At 35.9% G+C, this 27,231-nt stretch overlaps 1 protein-coding gene across 2 annotated transcripts; it reads left to right on the plus strand.

Annotated features, from left to right (window-relative positions):
* Positions 1 to 22,933: 22,933 nt before the first annotated feature.
* Positions 22,934 to 25,134, plus strand: LOC147615389 (uncharacterized). Of its 2 annotated transcripts, XM_086778918.1 has the most exons (4): positions 22,934 to 23,028; positions 23,136 to 23,289; positions 23,692 to 23,821; positions 24,277 to 25,134. In XM_086778918.1, exons 2-4 carry the CDS (start codon positions 23,157 to 23,159, stop codon positions 25,034 to 25,036), a joined length of 1,023 nt encoding a protein of 340 aa, XP_086635044.1. In that variant the 5' UTR covers positions 22,934 to 23,028; positions 23,136 to 23,156; the 3' UTR covers positions 25,037 to 25,134. The 2 variants fall into 2 exon arrangements, with proteins under 2 accessions (XP_086635044.1, XP_086635045.1); XM_086778919.1 differs by having other exon boundaries at positions 22,978 to 23,289.
* The last annotated feature ends 2,097 nt before the right edge of the window (positions 25,135 to 27,231 follow it).

The following is a 27,231-nucleotide window of genomic DNA, read 5'->3' on the forward strand; positions in this document are numbered from 1 at the left end:
ACATCAAACTAGTATGGTGAGCCATCTACAATCAAGAGAGACTGCCACCTACCCCCGTCTCTTGATTCAACTTAAAGCTGATCCCAGGCTACAACCCTTTGGATAGAGATTCTTGTGGTAAAATTGAGTGAAGGGACATCTCCTTAATGATTTTCCTTTTGCATTTGTTCTTTTACTAGTAGCATGAATGGACATTTAGGCGGTAGGCCTCAACACTTTAGGCAGGGATAACCCTATGCTCCTACCCGTAGGTAGTCTGTGCATGTAATCATCACCTTGAAAATGCATTTCCAACAAAGAATAGCATTTCTATTTGGTCCTAAAAGATTAGCAAAAGTTAATGCATGACTTAATCCCTTTATCCTTCCTTTGATCAATTACAACCTTTCATCATTTGATGTAATTATCTTCATTTTATTGTAACTTTCTTTTCTAGCCCTTATAATCCACAAACAAAAAAAAAAGAGAAAAATAAAAAAAGATTTTTTTTTCATGTAACCACTTTGCAATTTTTCCAAGATCTGGCAAATCATCATGGCTTTCCCTAGTTTTTGCAGGAGGATGCACAAGAGTTTTTAGATGGTCTAGAAATGGGTTTCTTGATGAATGGGCAAGATCAAGAGGCCTGGCAGAGGGGTTCCCAATCCATTCTAACTTCACTTGCTAAAGCTTTGTACCACCCGTACCTTAATTTCTTACCTTGAAATATGAAATTGGGGATATGCCAGAAAGACTCTGGGAATAATTGCTAGATTTACACTAGAAGGATTTGCATGACTATGCGGGAGTTGAAATTTCCAAACTTGTGGGGTAGATGGGCCACATCTTTATAGGAGGGCAGGAAAAGGCTCTAACTTTCTTGAGAACAGATAGGTTCCTAGTAGGGTTTTTTACACCATTGAGGGAGAAGGTTAAGGCAAAATTCCTGAGAACGTTTGAAGAAGCACTCCAGTTGGTTAGGTCAAAAGATAGAAAGCTTAATTATCAAGCTTAAGTAGCTAGAGGAAGGGAACAAGTTTCAGCCTTTGAGGTGTCTACTCAAGGAGCACAGCCACAACACATCTAGCCTAAAGCAAACTCTCTAGAGGATTTCATGCAATGTCTCACTGAACAACTAGAAGGCCTTTCAGAATGCAAGGAAACCCACCAATGGGCAAAACCGAGAGCAAAAAAGGCAATCAAGGGAGTTCCACTACTACAATTTCTGTGAGGATGGGCATGGCATGTACAATTTCCCTACCCCAATAGATCTCAGGGGGATTACCACCCACCAAGAAGGCCTTGTAATAAATTACTTCTCCTTGGCCTAAACCCCCACGACCAGCCGCTTGCACCAATACCACAATAGCCTGTGTAAATCCTACCCCGCCAAGCAGGCACCAACACCTCATTCTCCCACCCAAGTGCCACCGCTACCACAAGGAGGTGAGAGGATGGTTAACATTATTGGTTTGGAGAAAGTTTCAAGATTAGAGGAGGATCCAAAGACTCTATTGGATGTAAACACCATGCCAGTGAAGAGAACTAGAATTCAAGAGGCTGAAGACATGGGCTCTGACGAGCCAAAGGAGAAGCGAAAAGGAAGAAGAGCTAAACAGGATGGAGAAGCCAGCACCAGCAAACTGAGGAAGCCTCGTCAAAAAATCACCATTGAGGAATTTATTTTGGGTAAGGGTCACCAACCTTATGATCTAATTTCTGATGTGGGGAGTCAAGAGCCAAAACTTCCATGGCCGCAGTTCTTGCATTTAGTACCTAAGGTGAGGAGGAGGTTGCTTGATCTGGAATGATTGGCGATGGATAGAGAAGTAGTAAACACTCCCTACATGAAACAAACAGAGAAGCGGAGGCTAAAGTTCAATCAAGGTCTAGAAAAGAAGGATCTAGAAGAAGGTTCATTGGTGCTCATGTATGACTATCATTTTGACAACCGGAAGGACAAGAATTTTTTCATCGGTGGTGGGAAGGTCCTTTTATCATCTTTATCATCAAGAAGTTCTCAAATGGGATCTATTAGTATTTACAAGATGTTTTAGGGAAAATTCACAAGACAAAGGTGAATGGCTAGTGGCTCAAGCTCTACTTTCAAAGGGTTGACTTCACCGGAGGTCTAGATGGAGTCATCATCATCAAGAAGGCAACATCTGAGGGAGAGTATTCTTCCTTCACCATAGTAGTGTCATCCAACAGGCTAGAGGCATGAATGCCTCTAGCCTAGGGGAAGGGCAAATGATCCGGGGTTGTCACACCCACCTTTTGGACACTTAATTTCAGCCCAAAACCCTGGCATGTGTTTGTACATAGTTGCTTTTTTTTTTTTTATCGCACTTGGATGCCCTACTCTTATTTCTAATCCTCGTGGGAACAGGCTACTTGGTTTTGAATTCACTATCTAGCTCATTGCCTTATTGGGAGTGGATAGGTATCTATTTTTCTTCAATTACTTTCCCCTATAAGCCATGTGTATATTCCTAGGAACATATCTATTTTCCTCCCCTTTTCCATTTCTCCTTTACCTTAGGAGGGCCACCCACACTTGAGTACTCATTATCTGATCTTGTGGACCCTTGCCCACCATGTGGACTTCCTATATATATATAGGTGCTTATGGCTTTTCTTTTTTTAATCATTTCTTCTCTCTCAATGTGGGACCACCTTCTTAATAGATGGGTGGTTGGTTAATAAAAAATAAAAAAAAAGTATCAAACGGCCTGGCAACCTTTTGGGTTAGCCACCACATGCCCCCCCACCATCACCTCCCTCTTTCTCATCTGTACAGAAGGGCCCCTCCCCTCACCCATGACGTGGACTACTGGGGGCCCCGTGGGTAGCTGGTGTAGTAATGGGGGCCACAACCTCATGGACCCACCTATTCTCTATCTCTTCCTCTCGGCAGCTATGTAGGCAACCCCACTATGGACAGGAAGCCAGGTCCTCCACAAGAGAAAATCCTCCCACTATTACCTCCAACCACTTTGACTGCCATCAGCACATCGGTGCCCTTCAACATCTCCAACTGCTGTCACTGCCAGTGCCCTCTCTGACCGCTCCGATTGCCGTTCAAACGGCCGGTGCCCTCTAGCATGCTCGATCGCTATCATCACCGTCGGTGCCCTTTGATCGCTCTAACCCGACCGTCACTACTGCTAGTGCCCTCCGACATCTCTAACCACCATCACTGTCAAATCCTTGTGACATCTCTGACCCATCGGGTCCTCTAACTACCAGTTATGACATGCATGGCCAACTCCGATGGTAGTCATGGAGACAACACCCCTCTCCCTTTCCTGAGGTAGGGCAAGATCCTCTAGTACAATGCATTGAGCTTGGATGTATGGTTTGTGGTTAGGGACTTGGGCAAAAGTTGAAGCACTACTAGTTGGGGTCACCATGTAGTCTTCGGCGAAGGGATTAAGCGAGGTGGCACCTTGGTTAAGTTGTTGTTGGATAAGTTGAAGTCCCTTGAGGTAGTACCACTCCTTGTCCTCATGGCCCTCCTTTGAGAAAAATGATTAATATTTCTTGGTAGGACAATCACTTGGAAGATAGCCTTGGGAACTACATACGGGCACCATGGACTCGTCTTGGGATCTTTGGCCTTGAATTGCTCGATCTCCTTCCTTTTAGCGCTGCCACAATCATGTCCTCTTGCTGTGACCTTTTGAAATCTTCAAGCTCCTTCTTGAGCTTGGCGAGCTCATTTAGGGAAGCGGATGTAGAAGCTACTACCAGAGCTAGAGCAATTGTTGGAGGAGCCGAAGACATGCCAAAGATAAGTGGGGACCAAGAGGTACTACACTCTGCCCCATGAGGCGAGTATTCTCTATTTGTGTAGCTACATCTATACATCCACATCTACATCCACATACATACATCCACATCTATATCCACATTCACATACATCCACCTCCACATTCCCATTCACATCTATACATCCACATACATACATGCATCCACATCCACATTCCACATTCACATCTATACAGTCACATCTACATCCACATTCACCTCTATGCATATACATCTTCATGCATACATCCATTTTCACATTCATACATCCACACTCCCATCTTCACATCCACACATCCACATACATACATCTCTTATCGCATCCTATCCCTTCCCATATCTATTTATAGAATATAAGGGAATTCTTATATTTGATATAAAATTTCTTTACGCATCTAATTATGCATAAATTCCATTTAAGGATACTAACACTTTCGAAATAAAAATCAACCTTTTATGCATCTTCCTATGCATAAATTCATTTTAAATGAGAATGACACTTTGAATTAAAATTCAATCTTTTATGCATCTTCCTATGTATAAATTCATTTTAGATGAGAATGACACTTTTGAATTAAAATCAATCTTTTATGCATCTTCTTATGCATAAATTCAATTTAGATGAGAATGACACTTTTGAATTAAAATCAATCTTTTATGCATCTTCTTATGCATAAATTCAATTTAGTAGGAATTACACTTTTAGAATAAAAGAATTTCTCTTATGCATCTAATTTATGCATAAAATCTATTTATGATGAAAATCACACTTTTAGTATAAAAATATCTTTTATGCATAACTCTATGCATGAAATCCAATTATGATAAAAGTAACATTTTTACAATATAATAATCATCTTTTATGCATACCTCTATGCAAGAATTTCAAATGTGATAAAAGTAACACTTTTACAATAAAATAATCATTTTTTTTTCATATCCCTATGCATGAAATTCAATATGCTAAAAGTAACACTTTTGATATAAAAATTTATCCATTATGCATACTTCTATGCATGTAAATAAAAATGATAAAAGTAACACTTTTGATATAAAAACTTATTCTTTATGCATAATATAAAAATTCAATTTCTCCATGATTATAATGAAATTCTTTCAATTAATCTAGGATGATAATTCCTAGAATATGGTAGGAAGTCCTCTTTTTATGCTTTGAATGAAATTATTTTATGCATAATTTTTATAAAAATTTTGCCATAGCTCCGCTGCTATGACTGATAAATCTCAATTTTTCTAAGGGATAAAGCTTATCATTAAGGAAATAATTAAAATGATCTCTAATTGGATCATCAATACATAATGGATTGAATCATCAATATACATAAACTAAAAGCATAGAAAAAAGCCATTAATTTGGCCTCAAGCATAGCTTAATCTTGGGTTAAGGAAAAGCTTTATGAAAAGCTTAATGTGGATTGAGAATGGATCATGAGTATGACCATTTCTTGAGTGAGAGAGAGAGATTACATAAAAACCATTGAATTTAAACATAAATGGAAATTAACTTCAATAACATTTATTAAATTATGTAACTCTTCACTACTATTCACCAATTAACTTCAATAGCATTTAAAAAACCATACCAGTTAAGCTTCTCAAGGTTGAGAGGGGTTGAGAAGAGAGAAACATTGAGAAATTATAGAAAAGATCAATATTCACTAATTACCTTACAAATTGCTTGATTCTTTGTTCACGGTAGAGGCCCCCAACCAATCAATTGGTTAAGTATGTTGATGGAGCCACTAATGGGGATTGAAGAAAGAGGGAAGCTCCAAAAACTAGTGAATTATTAAATGAATTCACAGTTCTTGGCTTAGTGGAGTAGAGTAACGATGCATAAACACTATATATTTTTCAACAAGGGGGAGGCTTCTATTTATAGGAAAAATTGAGCTCCTAACCAAACAAACTGATTCTAGAATTTTCTAAATCAGTTTGGTCAATATTTGACCATTTTTAGGTCAGTTAAGCTAACTTTTTGGAACTAGACTTGAATGAGGAGAGAGGAGAGATGAAATATCTCAATTTTTATGAGTATAAAACTCATTCAAGCATGTGAAATATGCACCTCCTTTAAAGAACTCCCCTTCCTTACATATGTGTCATAATGGAATCATTTTAATATTGCTCATAATTTTTTACTAATAAACCTTGTACATTTTCAACTCTTCATCTTATGTGAGCATTTACTCATTTTTGGATACCCAAAATATCTCATATTTTTAATATTGTTCATAGTTTTTTACTAATAAACCTTGTACATTTTCAACTCTTCATCTTATGTGAAATATGCACCTCCTTTAAAGAACTCCCCTTCCTTACATATGTGTCATAATGAAATCATTTTAATATTGCTCATAGTTTTTTACTAATAAACCTTGTACATTTTCAACTCTTCATCTTATGTGAAATATGCACCTCCTTTAAAGAACTCCCCTTCCTTACATATGTGTCATAATGGAATCATTTTAATATTGCTCATAATTTTTTACTAATAAACCTTGTACATTTTCAACTCTTCATCTTATGTGAGCATTTACTCATTTTTGGATACCCAAAACATCTCATATTTTTAATATTGCTCATAGTTTTTTACTAATAAATCTTGTACATTTTCAACTCTTCATCTTATGTGAGCATTTACTCATTTTTGGGTATCTTCTTTTACAAATTGGATTTATCTCCTCCCTACACATGGATTGATGCTATTGGCCCATAGGAACCTTAATTGGACCATAATCCAAAAAATTTCTGAAAATCTAGACCCTTAGACTAAGGTCCTTTATACCCATTTCCAATAAATTCTAATTGCACATTGGAAAGTTCTTTTTGAATTTTTGTTTCAGGGGAACTTATTTTAATAAGATGAGATAATTTTCTATCCAAAAATATTAAAAATCTGAATATTCTCTCTCTAGAATATTTTCTCTCTCTAGGTTAAAACAGTTAGAAACAAGGTCTTTATATTTCTGAAGAGGGATTGATTACAGGGGAAGATACTAGACATCAAAAGGGGGGTTGGGAGAGGAATCTTACATTCTACCCCACTTAAAAAACGCGAGATGTCCTCATCTCGCAAACTGGGATAATTTCGCAAGATGCACGAATTATGAGACTTAGAGAAAAATTTAAATCAGGATTAACCACCAAGAAAAAGTCTCAAAGAGAGCAAGATTCAAGATAAGAACAAGATTTAAACTTTATTCATTCTCGGAACTTATACAGTAAAGATAGAAGAACTCTTTACACTTCCATAAGCCCGTCCCTCATATGATCACAAAAGCAGCACTCACAGGCTGCGCATGTATAAGGTAACTCATCTATGGGAATAATTCTGTTGGTTATTGCCGCACCTATCTCAGTGGTATGAGGTGTTCTAACAAAAGGACCTCTGAGAGGTAAGCCAAAAACGGGGTAAAGGCATATCTTCTCATGAGGAAGAAAACACGCCAGTAAGAAGACTCGCTCAGAAAACCCAAGATGTCTTGATCTCATGACGCAGTAGTATCGGGGACCCAAACCCAAAGCTTCGATAACCATGGCCAAGCGGACATTGTTACGAAAGTGCTGCTGACCCTAGGGTGTTACCCTAGTTATGTCTTGATAGGTCCGCCATTTGGTCTGAGCTACAGAAGTTCCTAGGTGAGGAAAAAGTGAGCGCTCATACTGTTCAATAAAATCTTTCTTCACAGACTCACTTGCGTCTTGAAGGTGAGAAATCATCATGGATAAAACTAATTCCTGTTGCCAAGCCATGAAGGAGATTAAGAAGAAGGGAGATCGATGGAAGTAAGATTACTGTGAGCGACAGGTAAAAGTTACGACTTATATAAAGGAAGGAGCTAGCGTAACTTAGAAGCCAACGGTATCTTGTCACTGAAGTTTTACCGTCTTTCCATGATTTGGGTTTGGCACATATTTCTATGAAATACATTAAGAACTTTGAGATGAGGAGGTAAAAGAAGCTTGTAGGCTAAGTCACCTACTTTCATTGAATTCAGATATAAGGCTCACAATATCTGGGGGATAAGTTCTTATACTCCCCAAGAGATAAAGAACTTCTTTTGGGCCGTACTCGAATGAAAACCAAAACCTTGGTATCCAAAACACCGATTTTCACTTCTGAACTCATTGTTCTGAATCCTTAAAACAGCGTGACTCCTGAGAAGTATTCTAGGGAAAGGGTCTTCCTTTTTTTAAACAGAATCTTTCTTTTATTTTAGAGAGGGAATAATTATAAGATCAAAAAGGGAGATTCTTACTCCTGTATACCTCGAAGGCAGGGGAGGAATCTTACATTCTACCCCACTTAAAAAAGTGCGAGATGTCCTCATCTCGCCAAGTAGAGGACAACTCTTTTTCTTAAGATCCAATTTATTCTAGGGTTCCTTATATTCTGGTCAACCCAACAGAATACGGGGATAAATATCCCTTATATAGAACTCATCATTAAATAACAATTCATTTCAGATCATATCATTCATATCTTTAACACGATAATGGTCCATCAGATCGAAAATTTTTCTTTCTGAACATTCCTCCACGGGAATTTCAGTCAAGCAAGTTTTCAATTTGTCATCCCTTAACTTGATATACCTAGTCAAGTATTAACAGTAGCACTTTGACAGCACAATCCACTAATCTCATAGTGATTTGCTGAAATCATTATCATCATTCCAGTTATGAATATCATCACAGGGACTCGTCCCATTCATCCTCATTGAGGTTTCGCTCAGCTTATTACACTTCAACCAATTTTCAGGGATCATCATTTTTCAATCAGAATCCAAATCAATTCATCAATTCTCAAACAGAATTAAAAATCATATCAACCACATTCGAATTCATCATCTGGATAGCATTAACGCTTATAATTTCAAGTCTTAGATTTACTCGTATATACTGTCAGTAAAGAGCTGCAGTTATACTCTCGGTATATACGGATAGTCATAGCCCTTGGAATTATAAGGTAAATACCATCATGTCTAGGCCTCAAACAAGTCAAGGATTCTATATAATTGTGGTACTTCCATCTGAAGACCCAATTACCAAATTATGAATTTCAGTTTGAATATCAAATTGTATGAATTATATCACACAATTACAACCTTTTTTGTGCTTCTTGATAAATTTTTGACATATTTGGTTTCTCAGTTGATCTTTATTAGCCAAATGCTCTGATACCAACTGTAAGATCCCACTGTTTCCACCGAGCAACGGATTCAAGATACTGGCAGCGGAAGTAGCACTTCTCGCGCGAGACAGGGGTCCCACATTCAGGGCCTCACCCACGGATATCCGGATAAGAGACTAATCCGTCGGTTGTTCCAAAACCGAACCCGAAAAAACTTCCTTTACCGGAAAGCACGGGTGATTCCACCAAGAAAACTTTTTACTCTAACGTAGTCAAGATCATTTCTGATCAAACTGATCCAATTACATCTTCAAGATACTTGATCAGATCAAGGAAGAAACTTGCACTTGGATCATTGGGATCAACGCTTTTTTCCCCATTCAAGAGGCACAGTCGTTGATTCCTATCCATAGAACAATTACTGTCCGGGATTTACTTTATCTATCGTAATAACAAAAGTTGAGTCTCGATTTACGGATCCATCAGTCCAGCCTAACCCCATCCAGTCCCATGGGTTAGCCAACCGCCCAACCACTGTAGTGATGGGATCCAATTTGGAATTTGGTTAGGTTTTGTCCCGGGTACCAAGGAAAAGAGTTCCAAGGTCCCCTAGCCGAAAGTTCATGCAAACATAAAACTAGCCACACCACTTACACACCCAATATGAAATTTCCTTTTCCTTAGCATCAGCTAACTTTAAAACAATCCTTTAATGAAACCATAGTACCACTGATCACAATCTTCCAATTTATCCAGTTGATTCATAATTTCCCATCATTCCTTCATCAGAGTATCTATGGCATCATTGGCAACTAGAACGCTCACCACCTGTCCACACAGGGGCCTTTTCAATAGTTCCTAGCCCATAATACTCGGAAATATAATCATTTATAAAAATCAAGATGGACTCTCGTTGAAGATCAGCAAGATCAACCAAAAGATCCATATAAAGAGCCATGGACTCATCCATTGAAGACCAGCAAGTCAATCAACCAGATCCATGCCCGGTTTCACAAAACAACTCTTACTCCTTGTTCCAATATCTTCCTCGACGCACGCGTGGGTATCCTGGGCGACCCAGAGCCCGAGCACCGTATGGTCAGCACCCTCTAGGATCCTTCGCAGGTGACCTAGCGCTTCACTCATAGGCCGCTTCCTTGGTCCCTCATCCACCGTACCGGAAGCTCACCATTTTAATCGAACCGAGGCTGGTCAAGACCTCGGCCGACCTTGCTACGCGAGACGTCCTCCATTGACTCTCCGTCATCAGTTGCAACTTTATCAGTTAGTAGTACAATTATGATAGAAGATCTATTCTTAAACTTAAATATAAATTATGAAATTAAATCATAAATTTAATCATAATCATAAACTTAATTACTCCACGACCTTAATCACAAGACGGTCAAAATGCTTTCCCAGCATTCTTGACATAAAACAGCCATTTACAAACAGCATTTACAAACAGTTTACAAATACAATTTCTATATTAACTCTCATTTTTTCACATTATCCCTCATATAATCCACATTACTTATTCCACATTCCATTTATATGTGTACTCATCCAATCACATCATTTTCCATCTCTTCACTTCAGATTCCTTCACATCACATATCATATATTCACATCCATACATCCACATCCACATCCACATCCACATTCACATCCATACATCCACATCTACATGCTTACCTCCATTTTCACATCCTCATTTATACATCCACATCCCATATCCACATTCATACATACACATCCATATCCACATCCATACATCCACATCCACATCCATACATCCACATGCATACATCCACTATCACGTCCTCATTCATACATCCACATCCACATACATACATACATCCACATCTACATCCACATTCACATACATCCACATCCACATTCCCATTCACATCTATACATCCATATCTACATCCACATACATACATACATCTATATCCACATTCCCATTCACATCTATACATCCACATCTACATCCACATACATACATCCACATCTATATCCACATTCACATACATCCACATCTATATCCACATTCACATACATCCACATCCACATTCCCATTCACATCTATACATCCACATCTACATCCACATACATACATACATCTATATCCACATTCCCATTCACATCTATACATCCACATCTACATCCACATACATACATCCACATTTATATCCACATTCACATACATCCACATCTATATCCACATTCACATACATCCACCTCCACATTCCCATTCACATCTATACATCCACATCTACATCCACATACATACATACATCCACATCCACATTCCACATTCACATCTATACAGCCACATCTACATCCACATTCACCTCTATGCATATACATCTTCATGCATACATCCATTTTCACATTCATACATCCACACTCATCTTCATGCATACATCCATTTTCACATTCATACATCCACACTCCCATCTCCACATCCACACATCCACATACATACATCTCTTATCGCATCCTATCCCTTCCCATATCTATTTATAGAATATAAGGGAATTCTTATATTTGATATAAAATTTCTTTACGCATCTAATTATGCATAAATTCCATTTAAGGATACTAACACTTTCGAAATAAAAATCAACCTTTTATGCATCTTCCTATGCATAAATTCATTTTAAATGAGAATGACACTTTGAATTAAAATTCAATCTTTTATGCATCTTCCTATGTATAAATTCATTTTAGATGAGAATGACACTTTTGAATTAAAATCAATCTTTTATGCATCTTCTTATGCATAAATTCAATTTAGATGAGAATGACACTTTTGAATTAAAATCAATCTTTTATGCATCTTCTTATGCATCAATTCAATTTAGTAGGAATTACACTTTTAGAATAAAAGAATTTCTCTTATGGATCTAATTTATGCATAAAATCTATTTATGATGAAAATCACACTTTTAGTATAAAAATATCTTTTATGCATAACTCTATGCATGAAATGCAATTATGATAAAAGTAACATTTTTACAATATAATAATCATCTTTTATGCATACCTCTATGCAAGAATTTCAAATGTGATAAAAGTAACACTTTTACAATAAAATAATCATTTTTTTTCATATCCCTATGCATGAAATTCAATATGCTAAAAGTAACACTTTTGATATAAAAATTTATCCATTATGCATACTTCTATGCATGTAAATAAAAATGATAAAAGTAACACTTTTGATATAAAAACTTATTCTTTATGCATAATATAAAAATTCAATTTCTCCATGATTATAATGAAATTCTTTCAATTAATCTAGGATGATAATTCCTAGAATATGGTAGGAAGTCCTCTTTTTATGCTTTGAATGAAATTATTTTATGCATAATTTTTATAAAAATTTTGCCATAGCTCCGCTGCTATGACTGCTAAATCTCAAATTTTCTAAGCGATAAAGCTTATCATTAATAAAATAATTAAAATGATCTCTAATTGGATCATCAATACATAATGGATTGAATCATCAATATACATAAACTAAAAGCATAGAAAAAAGCCATTAATTTGGCCTCAAGCATAGCTTAATCTTGGGTTAAGGAAAAGCTTTATGAAAAGCTTAATGTGGATTGAGAATGGATCATGAGTATGACCATTTCTTGAGTGAGAGAGAGAGATTACATAAAAACCATTGAATTTAAACATAAATGGAAATTAACTTCAATAACATTTATTAAATTATGTAACTCTTCACTACTATTCACCAATTAACTTCAATAGCATTTAAAAAACCATACCAATTAAGCTTCTCAAGGTTGAGAGGGGTTGAGAAGAGAGAAACATTGAGAAATTATAGAAAAGATCAATATTCACTAATTACCTTACAAATTGCTTGATTCTTTGTTCACGGTAGAGGCCCCCAACCAATCAATTGGTTAAGTATGTTGATGGAGCCACTAATGGGGATTGAAGAAAGAGGGAAGCTCCAAAAACTAGTGAATTATTAAATGAATTCACAGTTCTTGGCTTAGTGGAGTAGAGTAACGATGCATAAACACTATATATTTTTCAACAAGGGGGAGGCTTCTATTTATAGGAAAAATTGAGCTCCTAACCAAACAAACTGATTCTAGAATTTTCTAAATCAGTTTGGTCAATATTTGACCATTTTTAGGTCAGTTAAGCTAACTTTTTGGAACTAGACTTGAATGAGGAGAGAGAAGAGATGAAATATCTCAATTTTTATGAGTATAAAACTCATTCAAGCATGTGAAATATGCACCTCCTTTAAAGAACTCCCCTTCCTTACATATGTGTCATAATGGAATCATTTTAATATTGCTCATAATTTTTTACTAATAAACCTTGTACATTTTCAACTCTTCATCTTATGTGAGCATTTACTCATTTTTGGATACCCAAAATATCTCATATTTTTAATATTGTTCATAGTTTTTTACTAATAAACCTTGTACATTTTCAACTCTTCATCTTATGTGAAATATGCACCTCCTTTAAAGAACTCCCCTTCCTTACATATGTGTCATAATGAAATCATTTTAATATTGCTCATAGTTTTTTACTAATAAACCTTGTACATTTTCAACTCTTCATCTTATGTGAAATATGCACCTCCTTTAAAGAACTCCCCTTCCTTACATATGTGTCATAATGGAATCATTTTAATATTGCTTATAATTTTTTACTAATAAACCTTGTACATTTTCAACTCTTCATCTTATGTGAGCATTTACTCATTTTTGGATACCCAAAACATCTCATATTTTTAATATTGCTCATAGTTTTTTACTAATAAATCTTGTACATTTTTAACTCTTCATCTTATGTGAGCATTTACTCATTTTTGGGTATCTTCTTTTACAAATTGGATTTATCTCCTCCCTACACATGGATTGATGCTATTGGCCCATAGGAACCTTAATTGGACCATAATCCAAAAAATTTCTGAAAATCTAGACCCTTAGACTAAGGTCCTTTATACCCATTTCCAATAAATTCTAATTGCACATTGGAAAGTTCTTTTTGAATTTCTGTTTCAGGGAAACTTATTTTAATAAGATGAGATAATTTTCTATCCAAAAATATTAAAAATCTGAATATTCTCTCTCTAGAATATTTTCTCTCTCTAGGTTAAAACAGTTAGAAACAAGGTCTTTATATTTCTGAAGAGGGATTGATTATAGGGGAAGATACTAGACATCAAAAGGGGGGTTGGGGGAGGAATCTTACATGCCAAGGATGAGTCGACCTCAATGGCTAGACATGTAAGACCTATGCTCTACACTATCTACCGTGCTCTCTGATCACCACCTAGCACACAAGCCTCTCACTCACACCACACCCACCATTGACCACTCACTCACCTCACTCACACCACAGAGATATAGAAAAAACACCACAAGAGCATATCATTCTATACCAAAATGCCGAAAAGAATGATACAAGAGAGACTATGCTCTAAGAAAGAATGTCACACACAAGAGAGAATTCTCTCCACTACGGAGAGAGTACTTACCTTAACTCCTTGGGTGTCCTCCTCCTCGAAGTCCCAACCTTCATCATCATGATGATACAAGAGAGACTATGCTCTAAGAAAGAATGTCATACACGAGAGAATTCTCTCCACTACGGAGAGAGTACTTAACTCCTTGGGTGTCCTCCTCCTCGAAGTCCCAACCTTCATCATGATGTGTAGAGGGAAGATCTTCTGTCGAGAAAAGGGAGATGGTGCTCAAAGAGGATCTCACCCTCCTCCTCGAAGTCCCAACCTTCATCATGATGTGTAGAGGGAAGATCTTCTGTCGAGAAAAGGGAGATGGTGCTCAAAGAGGATCTCACCCTCCCTTGGGAAAGGGAGAGTGGTGTCGCCTCCATGAGTACCATTGGAGTTGGCCATGCATGTCGTAAGTGTCACACTGGTAGTTGGTGGAGGGCCCGATGGGTCGGAGATGTCAGAGGGCACTAGTGGTGATGGGGATCAGAGATTTTGGAGGGCACCGATGACGGTGATGGCAGTTGGAGCGGTCGGAGGGCACTGGCAGTGATGGGGGTCGGAGATGTCGGAGGGCATCGACGGTGTGGTTGGAGATGTCAGAGGGCACCGGCACGGTGATGGCGGTCGGAGCGGTCAGAGGTGATAGTGGTAGGAGTTACTCTTGGTGGAGTGTAGAGGACCTGGCTTCTTGTCCACAGTAGCTTAAACATGAATAACTCAGCCACCATTTAATCCTATGTATTTAGGAAATGGGCATGCAAGCTCTTTAGCTATAAAAACTTTGAAACCAATGAAGCAAAAAAAATGGATGGGATGGCCTCTACACCCCAGCCACTTTCCTAACTCACTAAGGGATTCGGAGAAGGGGGGCACCACCTAGCCAAACTAGGGTGGACTAGGACACCTACATAAAGACGTGGTCATCCACAAATGAAGACAAATGAGTGATAGTGTAGGACATGACTATAACCTCAAATACACAACTCAAACTCTCCCAAATAAGATGCTAAAGAAACACATGGAATCCATGAAAGAGGAAAGGAGTGATTATTTATTCAAAGGGTTCCTTATGTGCAAGCTTTGTCATAGGGTAGAGAGAATGGGAGAGAGTGAGAAGTTGAGTGACATGAGAAAGGAAACCTCCACTCGAAAATAGATCAACCCTAAAAAATGCATGACATTTCAGTAATTTCCCCAAAACTATAGATCCCTCATGATGCTTGCTCCTCAAATGCTTGGGTTATGATACGTAACCTTCCCAAAGGTGGAGTTGCCCTAAGCACGATGCTGAAAATTCACACTATGAAGTGCTTGTGTAGGCTTGATTTTATGCTTCACTAGACATCATGATTTTGTGCAACATGATTCCCTTGGATTTCTAGTATTCCCTAATTCCTAAAGGGTGGGAATGGTGACGTGATGAGGGTAAGGATGCATGGGATTATAAGAGTATTGATACTAGGTGCAAGATTGCCATCGTGCTTCATTCAAATCCTAAGTGACATATTTGATGACTCCTTGAGGGCTAATGAGGGTGGGATTCATTTGGGTGCTTACACTATGTGGGAGTGTGTGTTTGTGTTGGGTGCTCCATGAGATGCAAGGTGCAAATGAGTTGTGGATGCTTGGTTGTGCTTAGGGGGGTAAGGAAAATGGACTAATGGGGTGCTAGACATGGGGTTTTTGGGGTTGAATTGAGAGGTGTGATCTTTGGGTGCTTGAGAGGGGGGGAAATAGTCCATGAAGCCATGGATTAGGGTTTGCAGACTAGATGCCTTCCGGTTCTTTTAACTAGCTACATGACCATATTCTGAGTTTTTATCAGAGAGTTATGGCCAAAACAATTTGCTGGTTCTGTTAGGGTCTCTACACAGGGAAACTCTAAGAAGCAGGCAAGTAGTCTCAAGGCGATTCTTAAATTTGAGATGTATATATATATATATATATATATATATATATATATATATATATATATATATATATATATATATATATCTTCATTCTCACTTGTGCATATGCTTAGATGGTGGTGGAGTCCTCACACACATCATTTTTAGCAAAGAGTTGTTGTAATTACGTGGAGTTAAGGATGCAAGTAACAGTGCGGGACTAAGCAACGTCTCCGCCGAACCAAGCAACTTCTCTGCCGGACCAAGTAACGCCGCCGTGCAGGCACTTTTAGAAACGCTCTTTAAGTTTTGCATAGACCATTGCATTACGCGACCTAGTAAGATTAGGAAGTCCTATACAAAAACGTGCCTAAAAAAGAACAAGAAGGGCATATAACAATGGTAAATGCTTTAATAAAGAATGTCTTATCGCAATCTCAAGTTGAAAAGACTATTTTCTCTTGTTTACTGTGAATGTGATGGAATTGTATTTTCTCTTGTTTGATTGGTTGTTACCAATTGATCGGTTGTCGCCAGTCTTATGAGGTTTGATTGGTTGTCACCAATCGATTGTTTGTTGCCGGTCCACCCTAAAGCTATCCTCCCGCTTTGGGGGAACAACCCACTAGATGCTCGGAGTTGGACCCATCTAGGTGATGAGCTGCTTGCTTTTCTGGGTGTGCGAGGGGCAAGTGGTGCAAATAAAAGCCAGCTAAGGGGCACACCCCTCGAGGGGGCAGGTGGGACTCAGTGGAGGCTCTGAGTTTTAAACATCACCGCCATGCCGAGTATGAGGGAATTGGGGACCCACTTAGTAGTCCTCACCAACCAGGTGAGCGATGTTCGGAGTTCTAGACCCCTCCATAAATAATTGCTACCATAGGAACCATGTCGCCCATGTTGGTACGAGGGTTGCTTGGGAGCATGTGAATAATGTAATGAGCAAGTGATAATATTATGACTGTGTTTGAAGATCCATTTGTTTTCAACTGTTTTGGAAGAACTGTCTTAATGAATCACAGACGGGAAATAATTAAAGAACCCGTTTTTATATGTTTCACAGTGTGGTAGGACCTAATTAGATAACAAAAATGATTGGGTGAGTGGGTGGAAAGTGGGTGGATGGATGCCCCGATGGCACCATCCTATGGATGGGTGGACCCGATGAGTCGGGTAACTTTCCAACATAATTATTATTTACGATCCGTAATAGAATAGCACCCAAACAAGTCCGTTTTAGGAGAATAACCTAGTGGCCATGCCTCATAAAGAAAAGAGAAAAAAGGCATTGGTTTCCATGTACCATGTGCGGACTTATTCCATCCTTGATCACACACATTGAGTGCCGATTGATCAGAGGAATAGATTCCTATTAGAATAATTACGTTTCCCTTGCGGCGAGATAGAGTTAGGTCCCTTCGTTTACTCGTATCCTCGTGTTTCCAAGAGATCGAGGTGTCGTCAATCGACAAAGGGGACTTAGCTGCCTACTATCAAAAGGTTCCCCTTGAGCCAGCTAGGGCGGGGACCTTACATCATAGTTGGTAGGATCCTCTAGGTCGATAATTGTTCATAGAAAATAGAGATAGGTCATGAGAGAGAGAGAGAGAGAGAGAGAGAGAGAGAGAGAGAGAGAGAGAGAGAGAGAGAGAGAGAGAGAGAGAGCTCATGGATCTCACTTGTAATAGATATCTTATGTCATCTACATGCAAAAGGGTTTTAAAAAATATTTATTCTTTACATGTCTTAGGTATTCCAAAGTATTCCAAGGCCATTTTTTAAAGGAGCTCATAGTTGGTAGGATCCTCTAGGTCGATAATTGTTCATAGAAAATAGAGATAGGTCATATATCTAAACCTAGTCTATAAGACAAAATGAGAGAGAGAGAGAGAGAGAGAGAGAGAGAGAGAGAGAGAGAGAGAGAGAGAGAGAGAGAGCATGGATCTCACTTTTAATAGATCTCTTATGTCATCTACATGCAAAAGGGTTTAAAAAAATAGTTATTCTTTACATGTCTTAGGTATCAGCATATTTTCTCATATTAGTAGAACCTTTTTATCATTGAAATACACTAGAGATAAACAAAATATAAATCTATTATATTAGTAGAACCCTTTTCTCCATTGAAATACACTAGAGAAATACAGTATATAGATCTACTATACCTCTTAAATTGCATGAAGATGTCATTAAGAATATATATATATATATATATATATAGAGAGAGAGAGAGAGAGAGAGAGAGAGAGATTAGTTTTTGTCGTATTGAAACTTTGATTTGCCTTTTAGTGGTAGATGCTTTCTTTAAGTAAGAGGATAAAATTTATGGTTATAGTTTGTAGTAGATTTGTATCAACTTTCTATAAATTAGTATTTAAAAAGTTTAGTGACCTTGTTGAAAGTTTATTTGAAAAATAAGAATAAGGGAATGAAAATTCCTAAAAAGTCTTAAAAGTGCTAGCCAAGGATCCCCATAGTAAGTAGATGGAAATTTCATTTAACATTAATTATTTAAAGTCAATAATCAACCTTATATTTTTGTCTTGAATATAAGGCATGAAACTAGATTAGGGAAAATCACTCTATGATTCTATGATTATGTAAAGTTATAATTATGTTTCTTTTTCAAAGAAAGGAACTTTGTGGATGCACATAGATTTTTAAAGTGAACATGCCAAAGAGAAACTTAGGGGATGAAAATTCCTAAAAAATCTTAAAAGTGTTAGCCAAGGAACACCATAGTTAGTAGATGGAAATTTAGTTTAACATTAATTATTTGAAGTCAATAATTAACTTGTATTTTTGTCTTGAATATAAAACATAAAACTAGATTAGGGAAACTCACTATATGATTCTATGATTATTCAAAGTTATAAATTATGTTTTTTTTAACGAAAGGAACTTTGTGAATGCTTATGAATTTTTAAAATGAACATGGCATGAAAAACTTCAACGAATTGAAAAAGAATAAAAAAGTATAATCTTTATGTGAAGATGTGTAATGGATAAAACAAGTAATAATACACAAAATTTCCACCTTTAGTTGACTAGAATGCAATCACTCATGACCATTTCACTCAACATTCTTGTGTAATGGATAAAACAAGTAATAATACACAAAATTGCCACCTTTAGTTGACTAGAATGCAATCACTGATGACCATTGCACTCAACATTCTTGTGTAAAAAAGTGAAATATTCCATGTTCTCAATTGATTGATATATTCATTGAGAGAGGGATTCTGTAGATATCCATCACCAAATTCAACACAAAAACATGCTTTACACTTACATCAATCAAAGAATCTTAACATTGAAATTTAAGTTGTGATTTATATATTATTAGATGCTATAAGTTAAAGTAATGCACAAAAGAGCTTTCGATTCAACATTTTATTGTTTATATTTTCTATAATCATGATTTATCTCTTGAACACAATTCAATTAAAGAAACATGATTAAGGTATTATCCCATTGATGATAAAGAAGATTTGGCTCATGTATTTCAAGTAGCATACCGCATTTTACAAAAAACATGTATCATAGTTCATAAAATCACAAAAGTTTTCAAGTAACATATGGTATTTACAAAAGAATGTAGCATTGTCCAAAAAACTCCAAGGGTTGCCTAAATTAAGGTTAATGGTACAATTTTACATTGATTTTGTAGAATTATATGGGGAATAAGCTAAGACTTTTTATTTAACATAAACAACGCAACAAAAGTCGAGAGAAATTTTTCTATATATTTGTAATTCAATATATTTTCTATATATTTGTAATTGAATATAGCAAAGTAAAGTTTTGATCCAATCAGGCTTTGCAAAATTTGACTACAGAGATGTTTTATTTTTCCCTTATTTTTTGGAAATTCCAAGGTTTTATCATTTTTAACACTACCTTATATATTTTATTATCTAGCCATATTGTGTGACCATATTATAGCCCAAATTATAGTCTATACTTAAATATTGATATTAATCAACTTGAAAAAGTTAATTAAAAACATAAAGATATATTTTTCTTATTTTATTAAAAAAACATTTTCAAGGAAACCCCATAGTTATGGACATACTCCTTTATATATTTGTGAGACTCTATAAGGACCAAGATTTAATAAAATAGTTATTTTAAAATATTTTAAATTGCCAAATAAATTTAAAGTTATAAATAATTTAGTTTTTTAGCCCACCAAAAATATCAGATTACTTCCTATCATAAATAAATCTAGAAATGTTTCATTATATAAAAATCATTGGAAAATATTGGATTACTCCCTATTATAAATAAATGTAGAAATATTTTTAAAAAGTAAAATCTTAACTTTTAAACCGTAGAAATATTTTTAGTAAAAAGTAGCACTAACTCAAGTGTGCAAAGTAGCACCAAATTATTCACAACACCAACATAAAGATGAGAGAGAGAGAGAGAGAGAGAGAGAGAGAGAGAGAGATGCCCCCAAGGTTTCAATTACAATGATTGCCTTGTGATTTTGGCTTTCCATCAATGATTGCCTTGTGATTTTGGCTTTCCATCAATAATCCTTAGCAACGTTGCTTGGGTCAAGGCTCTAAGGTGTTAATTTTTTTATGAGAAGATCATACCTCCTAAAATCTTTATGAGAAGATCATACCTCCTAAAATATTTATGAGAAGATCATGCCTCCTAAAATATTTATGATAAGATCATGCCTCCTAAAATGTTTATGATAAGGTCATACTTCATAAGTCAAATTCACACTCAAACTTATGTGTGAGCTATGCATAGAGAGTTGCATTCACACACACACGAGTGTGTACGTGCAACATGTGAATGCGCATACACACATATGCATGCATGCATGCATGCATACACACACACACACACACACACACACACACAAAAGTGTGTGAATGCATGCATGCAAACACCACATGTGCACACATGCATATATACACATCGATCAATAGTCATAAGGTAAGATTAGATGCAAACCCCTCTTAATGATTAAATTACTAAGTTAACAATAGCTAAAGAGTGGGGAGATCAAGGACTTCTAAAGGGAGTGAGGTGGATCAAGGAATCCCAAAGAGGGGGATGGATCAAGCACTCCTAAAGAGAGTGAGTGGGCAATGAAACAAGACCATCCACATACCTAGTCATTAAGGAAGCATTTTAGGTATGAAAATTTCTTTTAGCCTAGTTAAGCCAAGTATGCCGACAAACATATTACACTTTTTGTGTGCTACACATATTTCAACTCAAGACTCTCTCTCTCTCTCTCTCTCTCTCTCTCTCTCTCTCTCTCTCTCTCTCTCTCTCTCTCTCTCTCTCTCTCGTATGTGTGCTTGCACAACACACCCACCCATCCATCTCCCCAAATGCACACACATGTTAAAAAGAAAGAGTGTGCACTCCATAAAATTAGTCAAACTCATCCCATCTCACATTTTTTCTAGCAATTGCATTGACCATGCATAAATGATAACAAATTCAATTTAACACCATGAACGGACCACATTTGATATATCATGGGAAAAAGAATGCATGTGGTGTTTTGTACTTCAACAAGGCTTTACTCATAGAAAGTGTAACTTGCTAGATGAAGCTTAGCTCAACTAATGACCCTGAACCCAAAAATGTAGTTATACATGTACTCTTGATATTCTAAACACGTCCTCAAATGCTAAGCTATATGCTCATAAATATAGAAATACTTTTGTATTCATAAAAAGAATAGAAAAATGTTAGCTCTTGCAATTGTAAGATCATAGCTAATATAATGTAGGCTGATAATAAGTTCTTTTCAAATGCTATTATGTATCTACATAAAGATCATTCTTTTTAAAAGATTGATGGCTAAGATATATTTCAACGTAATAAATCATTACATTTTTGACACATGAAAGCAATCTAAAAAGTGTATTGCTTATCATTGCTTTCATGAATGACACGAATATGTTCTTGAAAGTCAATATAGGGAGGACTTGAAATCTATTGAGAAAGTTCTTGCTTCAAAAGATGATATTGAAAAAGTTAAAAAGGAGGTTAGTGGGAAGAATGATGCTTAGCATGCGGTTGCATTGTCTCTGGATGGCAATGGTGGTGGTGCCAATCAAGCCCATTCATCCTAAATCTAAGTTGTAATAATGTGATGTAATGCAATAGTGTTTCTAGTTGCACAACTATTTATAAGATACCTAATGCCTTTTTGTTTCCTTGTTGGGGGGAAAATGTCTTGCACAACTATATTAAAGCTAACCTTTAAACAAGTGACCATAATTTTTATAAAGCTAAGGTTTAAGCAGCTCATAATCGAGGATTAGAGATTTAGTCCCATGTCTCCTCGGACAATTTGGCATTGTCTTGGGGAAGGGAGATTCTCACTTGTTTTAGTTAACCCAAGTTGTCACACCTTTGGCAATCAAATGCAAAAGGTGAAAGCCAAAAAGACTAAAAGGCATTAAATATACGTAAAAAGCATTGTATATACCCCACATAGGTGTATCCTAAAATCCTGTTTTTCTGTAACCACTTTGGATTGTGACTAATCTCAGATCAGATTGTTGATTAGTGATAAATTAGATCACATGTGATCCTTCAAGTTTAGGTAATAATTGACCAGCTTGTGCACATTTATAAGCACCTCATTTCAGAGGAGTGTGAGATATCAAAGGATTAAGAAGCTTGCATCGGGAGTCCATCTCTTGTATGTGAGTAATCGTGCTTTGAAACAGTCACAATTAGGAGTAATAAGGTAACCTTGCATGCTTGATGTGTGCTCCTTTGTGGCTAATGGTGGCATCTAATTGGTGATTAGAGAGAGGATTATATAATTATTATGGGGCGAGCTCCTTGTTGTGAGAAGGTGGGGCTCAAAAGAGGGCCTTGGACTTCTGCAGAAGATATGCTCTTGATTCTCTACATAAAAAAACATGGGGAAGGTGGTTGGCGCACACTACCAAAAGAAGCAGGTAATTAAACCCATTATCATCACCCATTATACTATGATTTTTGCACCTTCATGATGATTAATCCTAAGCTTCTTCATAGTATTGAGTTGCTATCTACGTAATTGATCCATAATCACGTACTCACGAGATTTTCATTAGCTGCTTTGATTAATTACTCTGTCAATTGTCAGCTTAATAATAATTGATGTTAAATCATGAACTTACTATAGAGAATGGATTAATCCTAATCATGAACTTACTATAGAGAACGGATTAATCCTAAGCTTCTTCATAGTATTGAGGTGCCATCTACGTAATTGATCTACAGTCTCTCGTAATCACGTAATTAAGAGATTTTCATTAGTGAGTTTGATTAAGTATTATATGAATTAATCAGCTGAATAATTGATGTTTTTCATGCAGGGCTGCTTCGATGTGGTAAGAGTTGTAGGCTTCGATGGTTTAATTACTTGCGGCCCAACATTAAAAAGGGCAATATTTCCAAAGAAGAAGAACGTCTTATTATCAAGCTCCACTCTCTTTTAGGCAACAGGTAATCACTTGGCCACAAAGCATTACTCTAAGACACACTATAACATTCTCATACATCAAAATTATAGTTATAGTTGGCTTCTTCTTACATTCTCTAAGATTCTCATACATGAAAATTATAGCTGGCTTCTTAGTAAACATTCAAAAGGCCACAAGAATCAATCATTATGTCTGAGAAGTATAGTTTGCTCCTTGTTGGCAAGGATCTAGAAGTGTTTTTTTTTTAAATCCCCTTTTTAAGATAAACCTTTTTTTTCTTAAATTTTTGTATTAGCAAATATGCTCAAATAATTACGTCACATATACCCATATGCTAGCACTATGGTTTTCATTGAATATATCATGTTGTAGAGCCCATTTATAGTATCGAAACTATGCATGTATCATGTTGTAGAGTTCATATATAGTACTAAAATCATGTGTATCATGTTTTTGAGCTAACCTTCATTTGTGCAGATGGTCCCTTATTGCAAGCAAGCTACCCGGCCGAACAGATAATGAGATAAAGAACCATTGGAATGCTCATCTTAAGAAAAGATTGTGTGCAATGGGCATTGATCCTAGGACACACAAGCCTTTGTCCAAAGATGATGAAATAAATATTCAGCAAAAGAAAATTGAATATGTCATGCAAGAAACTATGAGTAAAGCCAATCTGATGGGTGTGAAGTACTCTAGTTTCTTTGTTCTTAGTCAAGAAGAAATGGCTTGCCTTGGAAGTTATGCACAAAATCATGACCTAGGCATGTTGGTACATCAAAAAAAGACAAGAATAAATACAGAGTGCTTTGACAATATTCAAGTACCAAACTTCAATCACACAAATAGACCTATTATGGATCTTTCGATGATAGATATGCTTGATTTTTCTCATGATATTAGAGATTTTTCTCATGATATTAGAAATGTGCCTAGTTTGGCATCATCTTATGACCATACAGTACCTTTCAAACCCTTTCCTAGTATGGAACAAGAGGAAAAAGAAGTTGCACATGAAGAGTATGATGTGTACTTTCCAATCATGCTAAGTGAGCACTTGGATCAAGAAGATGGCAACATATGGGGAATCCTAAATAATAATGATTTCATTTGGGATCAAATTGAGATGCTACATGCATTGAAAGGGAGTGTAGTAGTTACAAGTGCATCCCCATGTAATTTAGAGAATAGTGTAGATTGTATAGACTTGTGGGGTGTTGAGGATAATATTTATTGACAAACCCATACTCAAGACATGGGTTAGAAAAAATTGATCCCTTAAAGGTGATTTTAAGTGTAAAATGAAGTAAAAAGAGAATTCACCTTGTTTTAAAGTATGGTCTAGTACATTGCATTTTTTATTTAAAGAAAATATAGCTCAAATCAGTTAAGATTGGTATATTTTGAAGTTACTTGTTTACTTTGACTAGTAATAAATGCTTTTCTTTATTATATATCAATGAAAGAACCACTATTTTGGATCGATCTTTTTTTTAAAAGTAGAACTTCTCTAAAGTAATAAAAATGCTCATTGCCTGTGAACGTATATGCTCTTCCTTAGGGTGTTGAGATACAAGTTGAGATACAAGATATACTTGACCTTATTTTGGTCATTTCATGTTTTTTTTTAAAAACTATTGAAAGTTTCTTTAGAAGCTATTTTCTTTGCAGGAATATAAATTTAACCACGACCCTTATTGTGATTTAAAAAAGTTATGTAATGACTTCTAGAAAGTTCCCCCTCAAGAATAAACTATGATTAAAGTTGATATCTTATTTCAAATAGAATTAAATGTTAATATCCATTGAATCTAAAATATATTTTTGATAATATAAGTTTTATATAAAGAGCTTAAAATGTGTTTCCTTACAAGATTACAATAAAATTATTATCTAAAGATTTTGTAGGTGGTAGTCCATTACATGAAAAATCAAAGTATAATTATAGAAAGGTTTTCTAGAAGATACCATATAGCCTATGGATTATTTTGCGTCATGAAAAATTGAAGTATAATTATAGAATGATCTACTAGAAGATTTTTGCAGGTGGTAGTCCATAACATGAGGTATTGAAGTATAAAGGTGTGTATATTAACAAACATCATCAATTTCACTAGTTCAATTATCATCTTAAGACACAATGTTGACATCAACACTTTACATAGTTCAACTATAAAATATTGAAAACGATATAAGTTTTGTAATAGAAAGCAACTTGTAGCATAGTTATGAAAGTCAATCAAAATTTTTGTTCCCCCAACATGGGCATCCTTAAAGGTGTAACAAAAGGTATAATAATATGTCAGAACTCAATTGCTTCTTTATTGTTCCCCTAACATGGGCATCCTTAAAGGTGTAACAAAAGGTATAATAATATGTCACAACTTAATTGCTTCTTTATTTAGCAATGTTAATATGGCATATGTGATCTTCATTGACTTTATAGCCTCAAAAGTAGCAGTATGAAAAGAAAAAAAATTGACTAAGAGCCCTTAAAGGTTTAATGGATCAAGAAAAAGTTAAACATAGAAATTTAATATTCTTAAATAATCAAGTTGGATATGGTTTCTCTTTTAAGAAGATTGTGTCTACATAATGATCACTAGTTTTTAATCCCCATGATATGTATAGAGAAACTTATCATAAATCTAGAGTAAACACACTGTGTAAATTGAACATTGTAAGGAAGAAAATTGCTCAAAATAAGCTTTAAAATGTAAAAATGGACAATTTCAAAAAAGAATCCTTTGGAAATGATGGTATAATTATAACATAATTGTGTAGCATGGTGACCCTTGATATATAGTCCCATGAGGCATAATAGGAACGCTTGCTACCTATTCTTCTTCAAATGCAAAGAAGGGTAGGATGGTATATTCATCCAATAAGGCTCATGGAAATTGATGTATTGATGTAGTTCTTCTTTGTTGGGCATGATTTGAATTGTGTTAGTCATTATGTTGAGGTGCTCATAATTTTTTTTAGTAAACTACTCTACTCTATTTTATATGTATTCTTGTGATAAAGAAATATTATTTATTTCACTTAGCTAAAGGTGATAAAACTAAAGGAAATATGGAAGGACATCAAGCTGGTAGAAAAAGAAAGTGAATTTAAACAAAGAACATGTATTACTTCATTGTGCTTACAAGAAGAGGTTGGGGGGGCAAAAACATGGAAGGGCATCAAGCTAGTAGAAAAAGAAGGTGAATTTAAAAAAAGAACATGTATTACCTCATTATTATTTTCAAGAGGAGGTGGGGACAAAATAAAATTCCCATTTATTTGTTAGTGGTCCCATTATTATATCATGATAACATAGAAGTAATGACAATAGGTTATTCAGATATGGGTAAACAATCTTGTACATGTCATTGCCACACAAGAATTTGTGTATGCAATGTTCCCACGTGATTATGTTTCCATCCCCAC

This window comes from Cibotium barometz, chromosome 40 (assembly GCF_041138505.1).
Source record: "Cibotium barometz isolate CiBa-2024 chromosome 40, ASM4113850v1, whole genome shotgun sequence".
Taxonomy (NCBI): domain Eukaryota; kingdom Viridiplantae; phylum Streptophyta; class Polypodiopsida; order Cyatheales; family Cibotiaceae; genus Cibotium; species Cibotium barometz.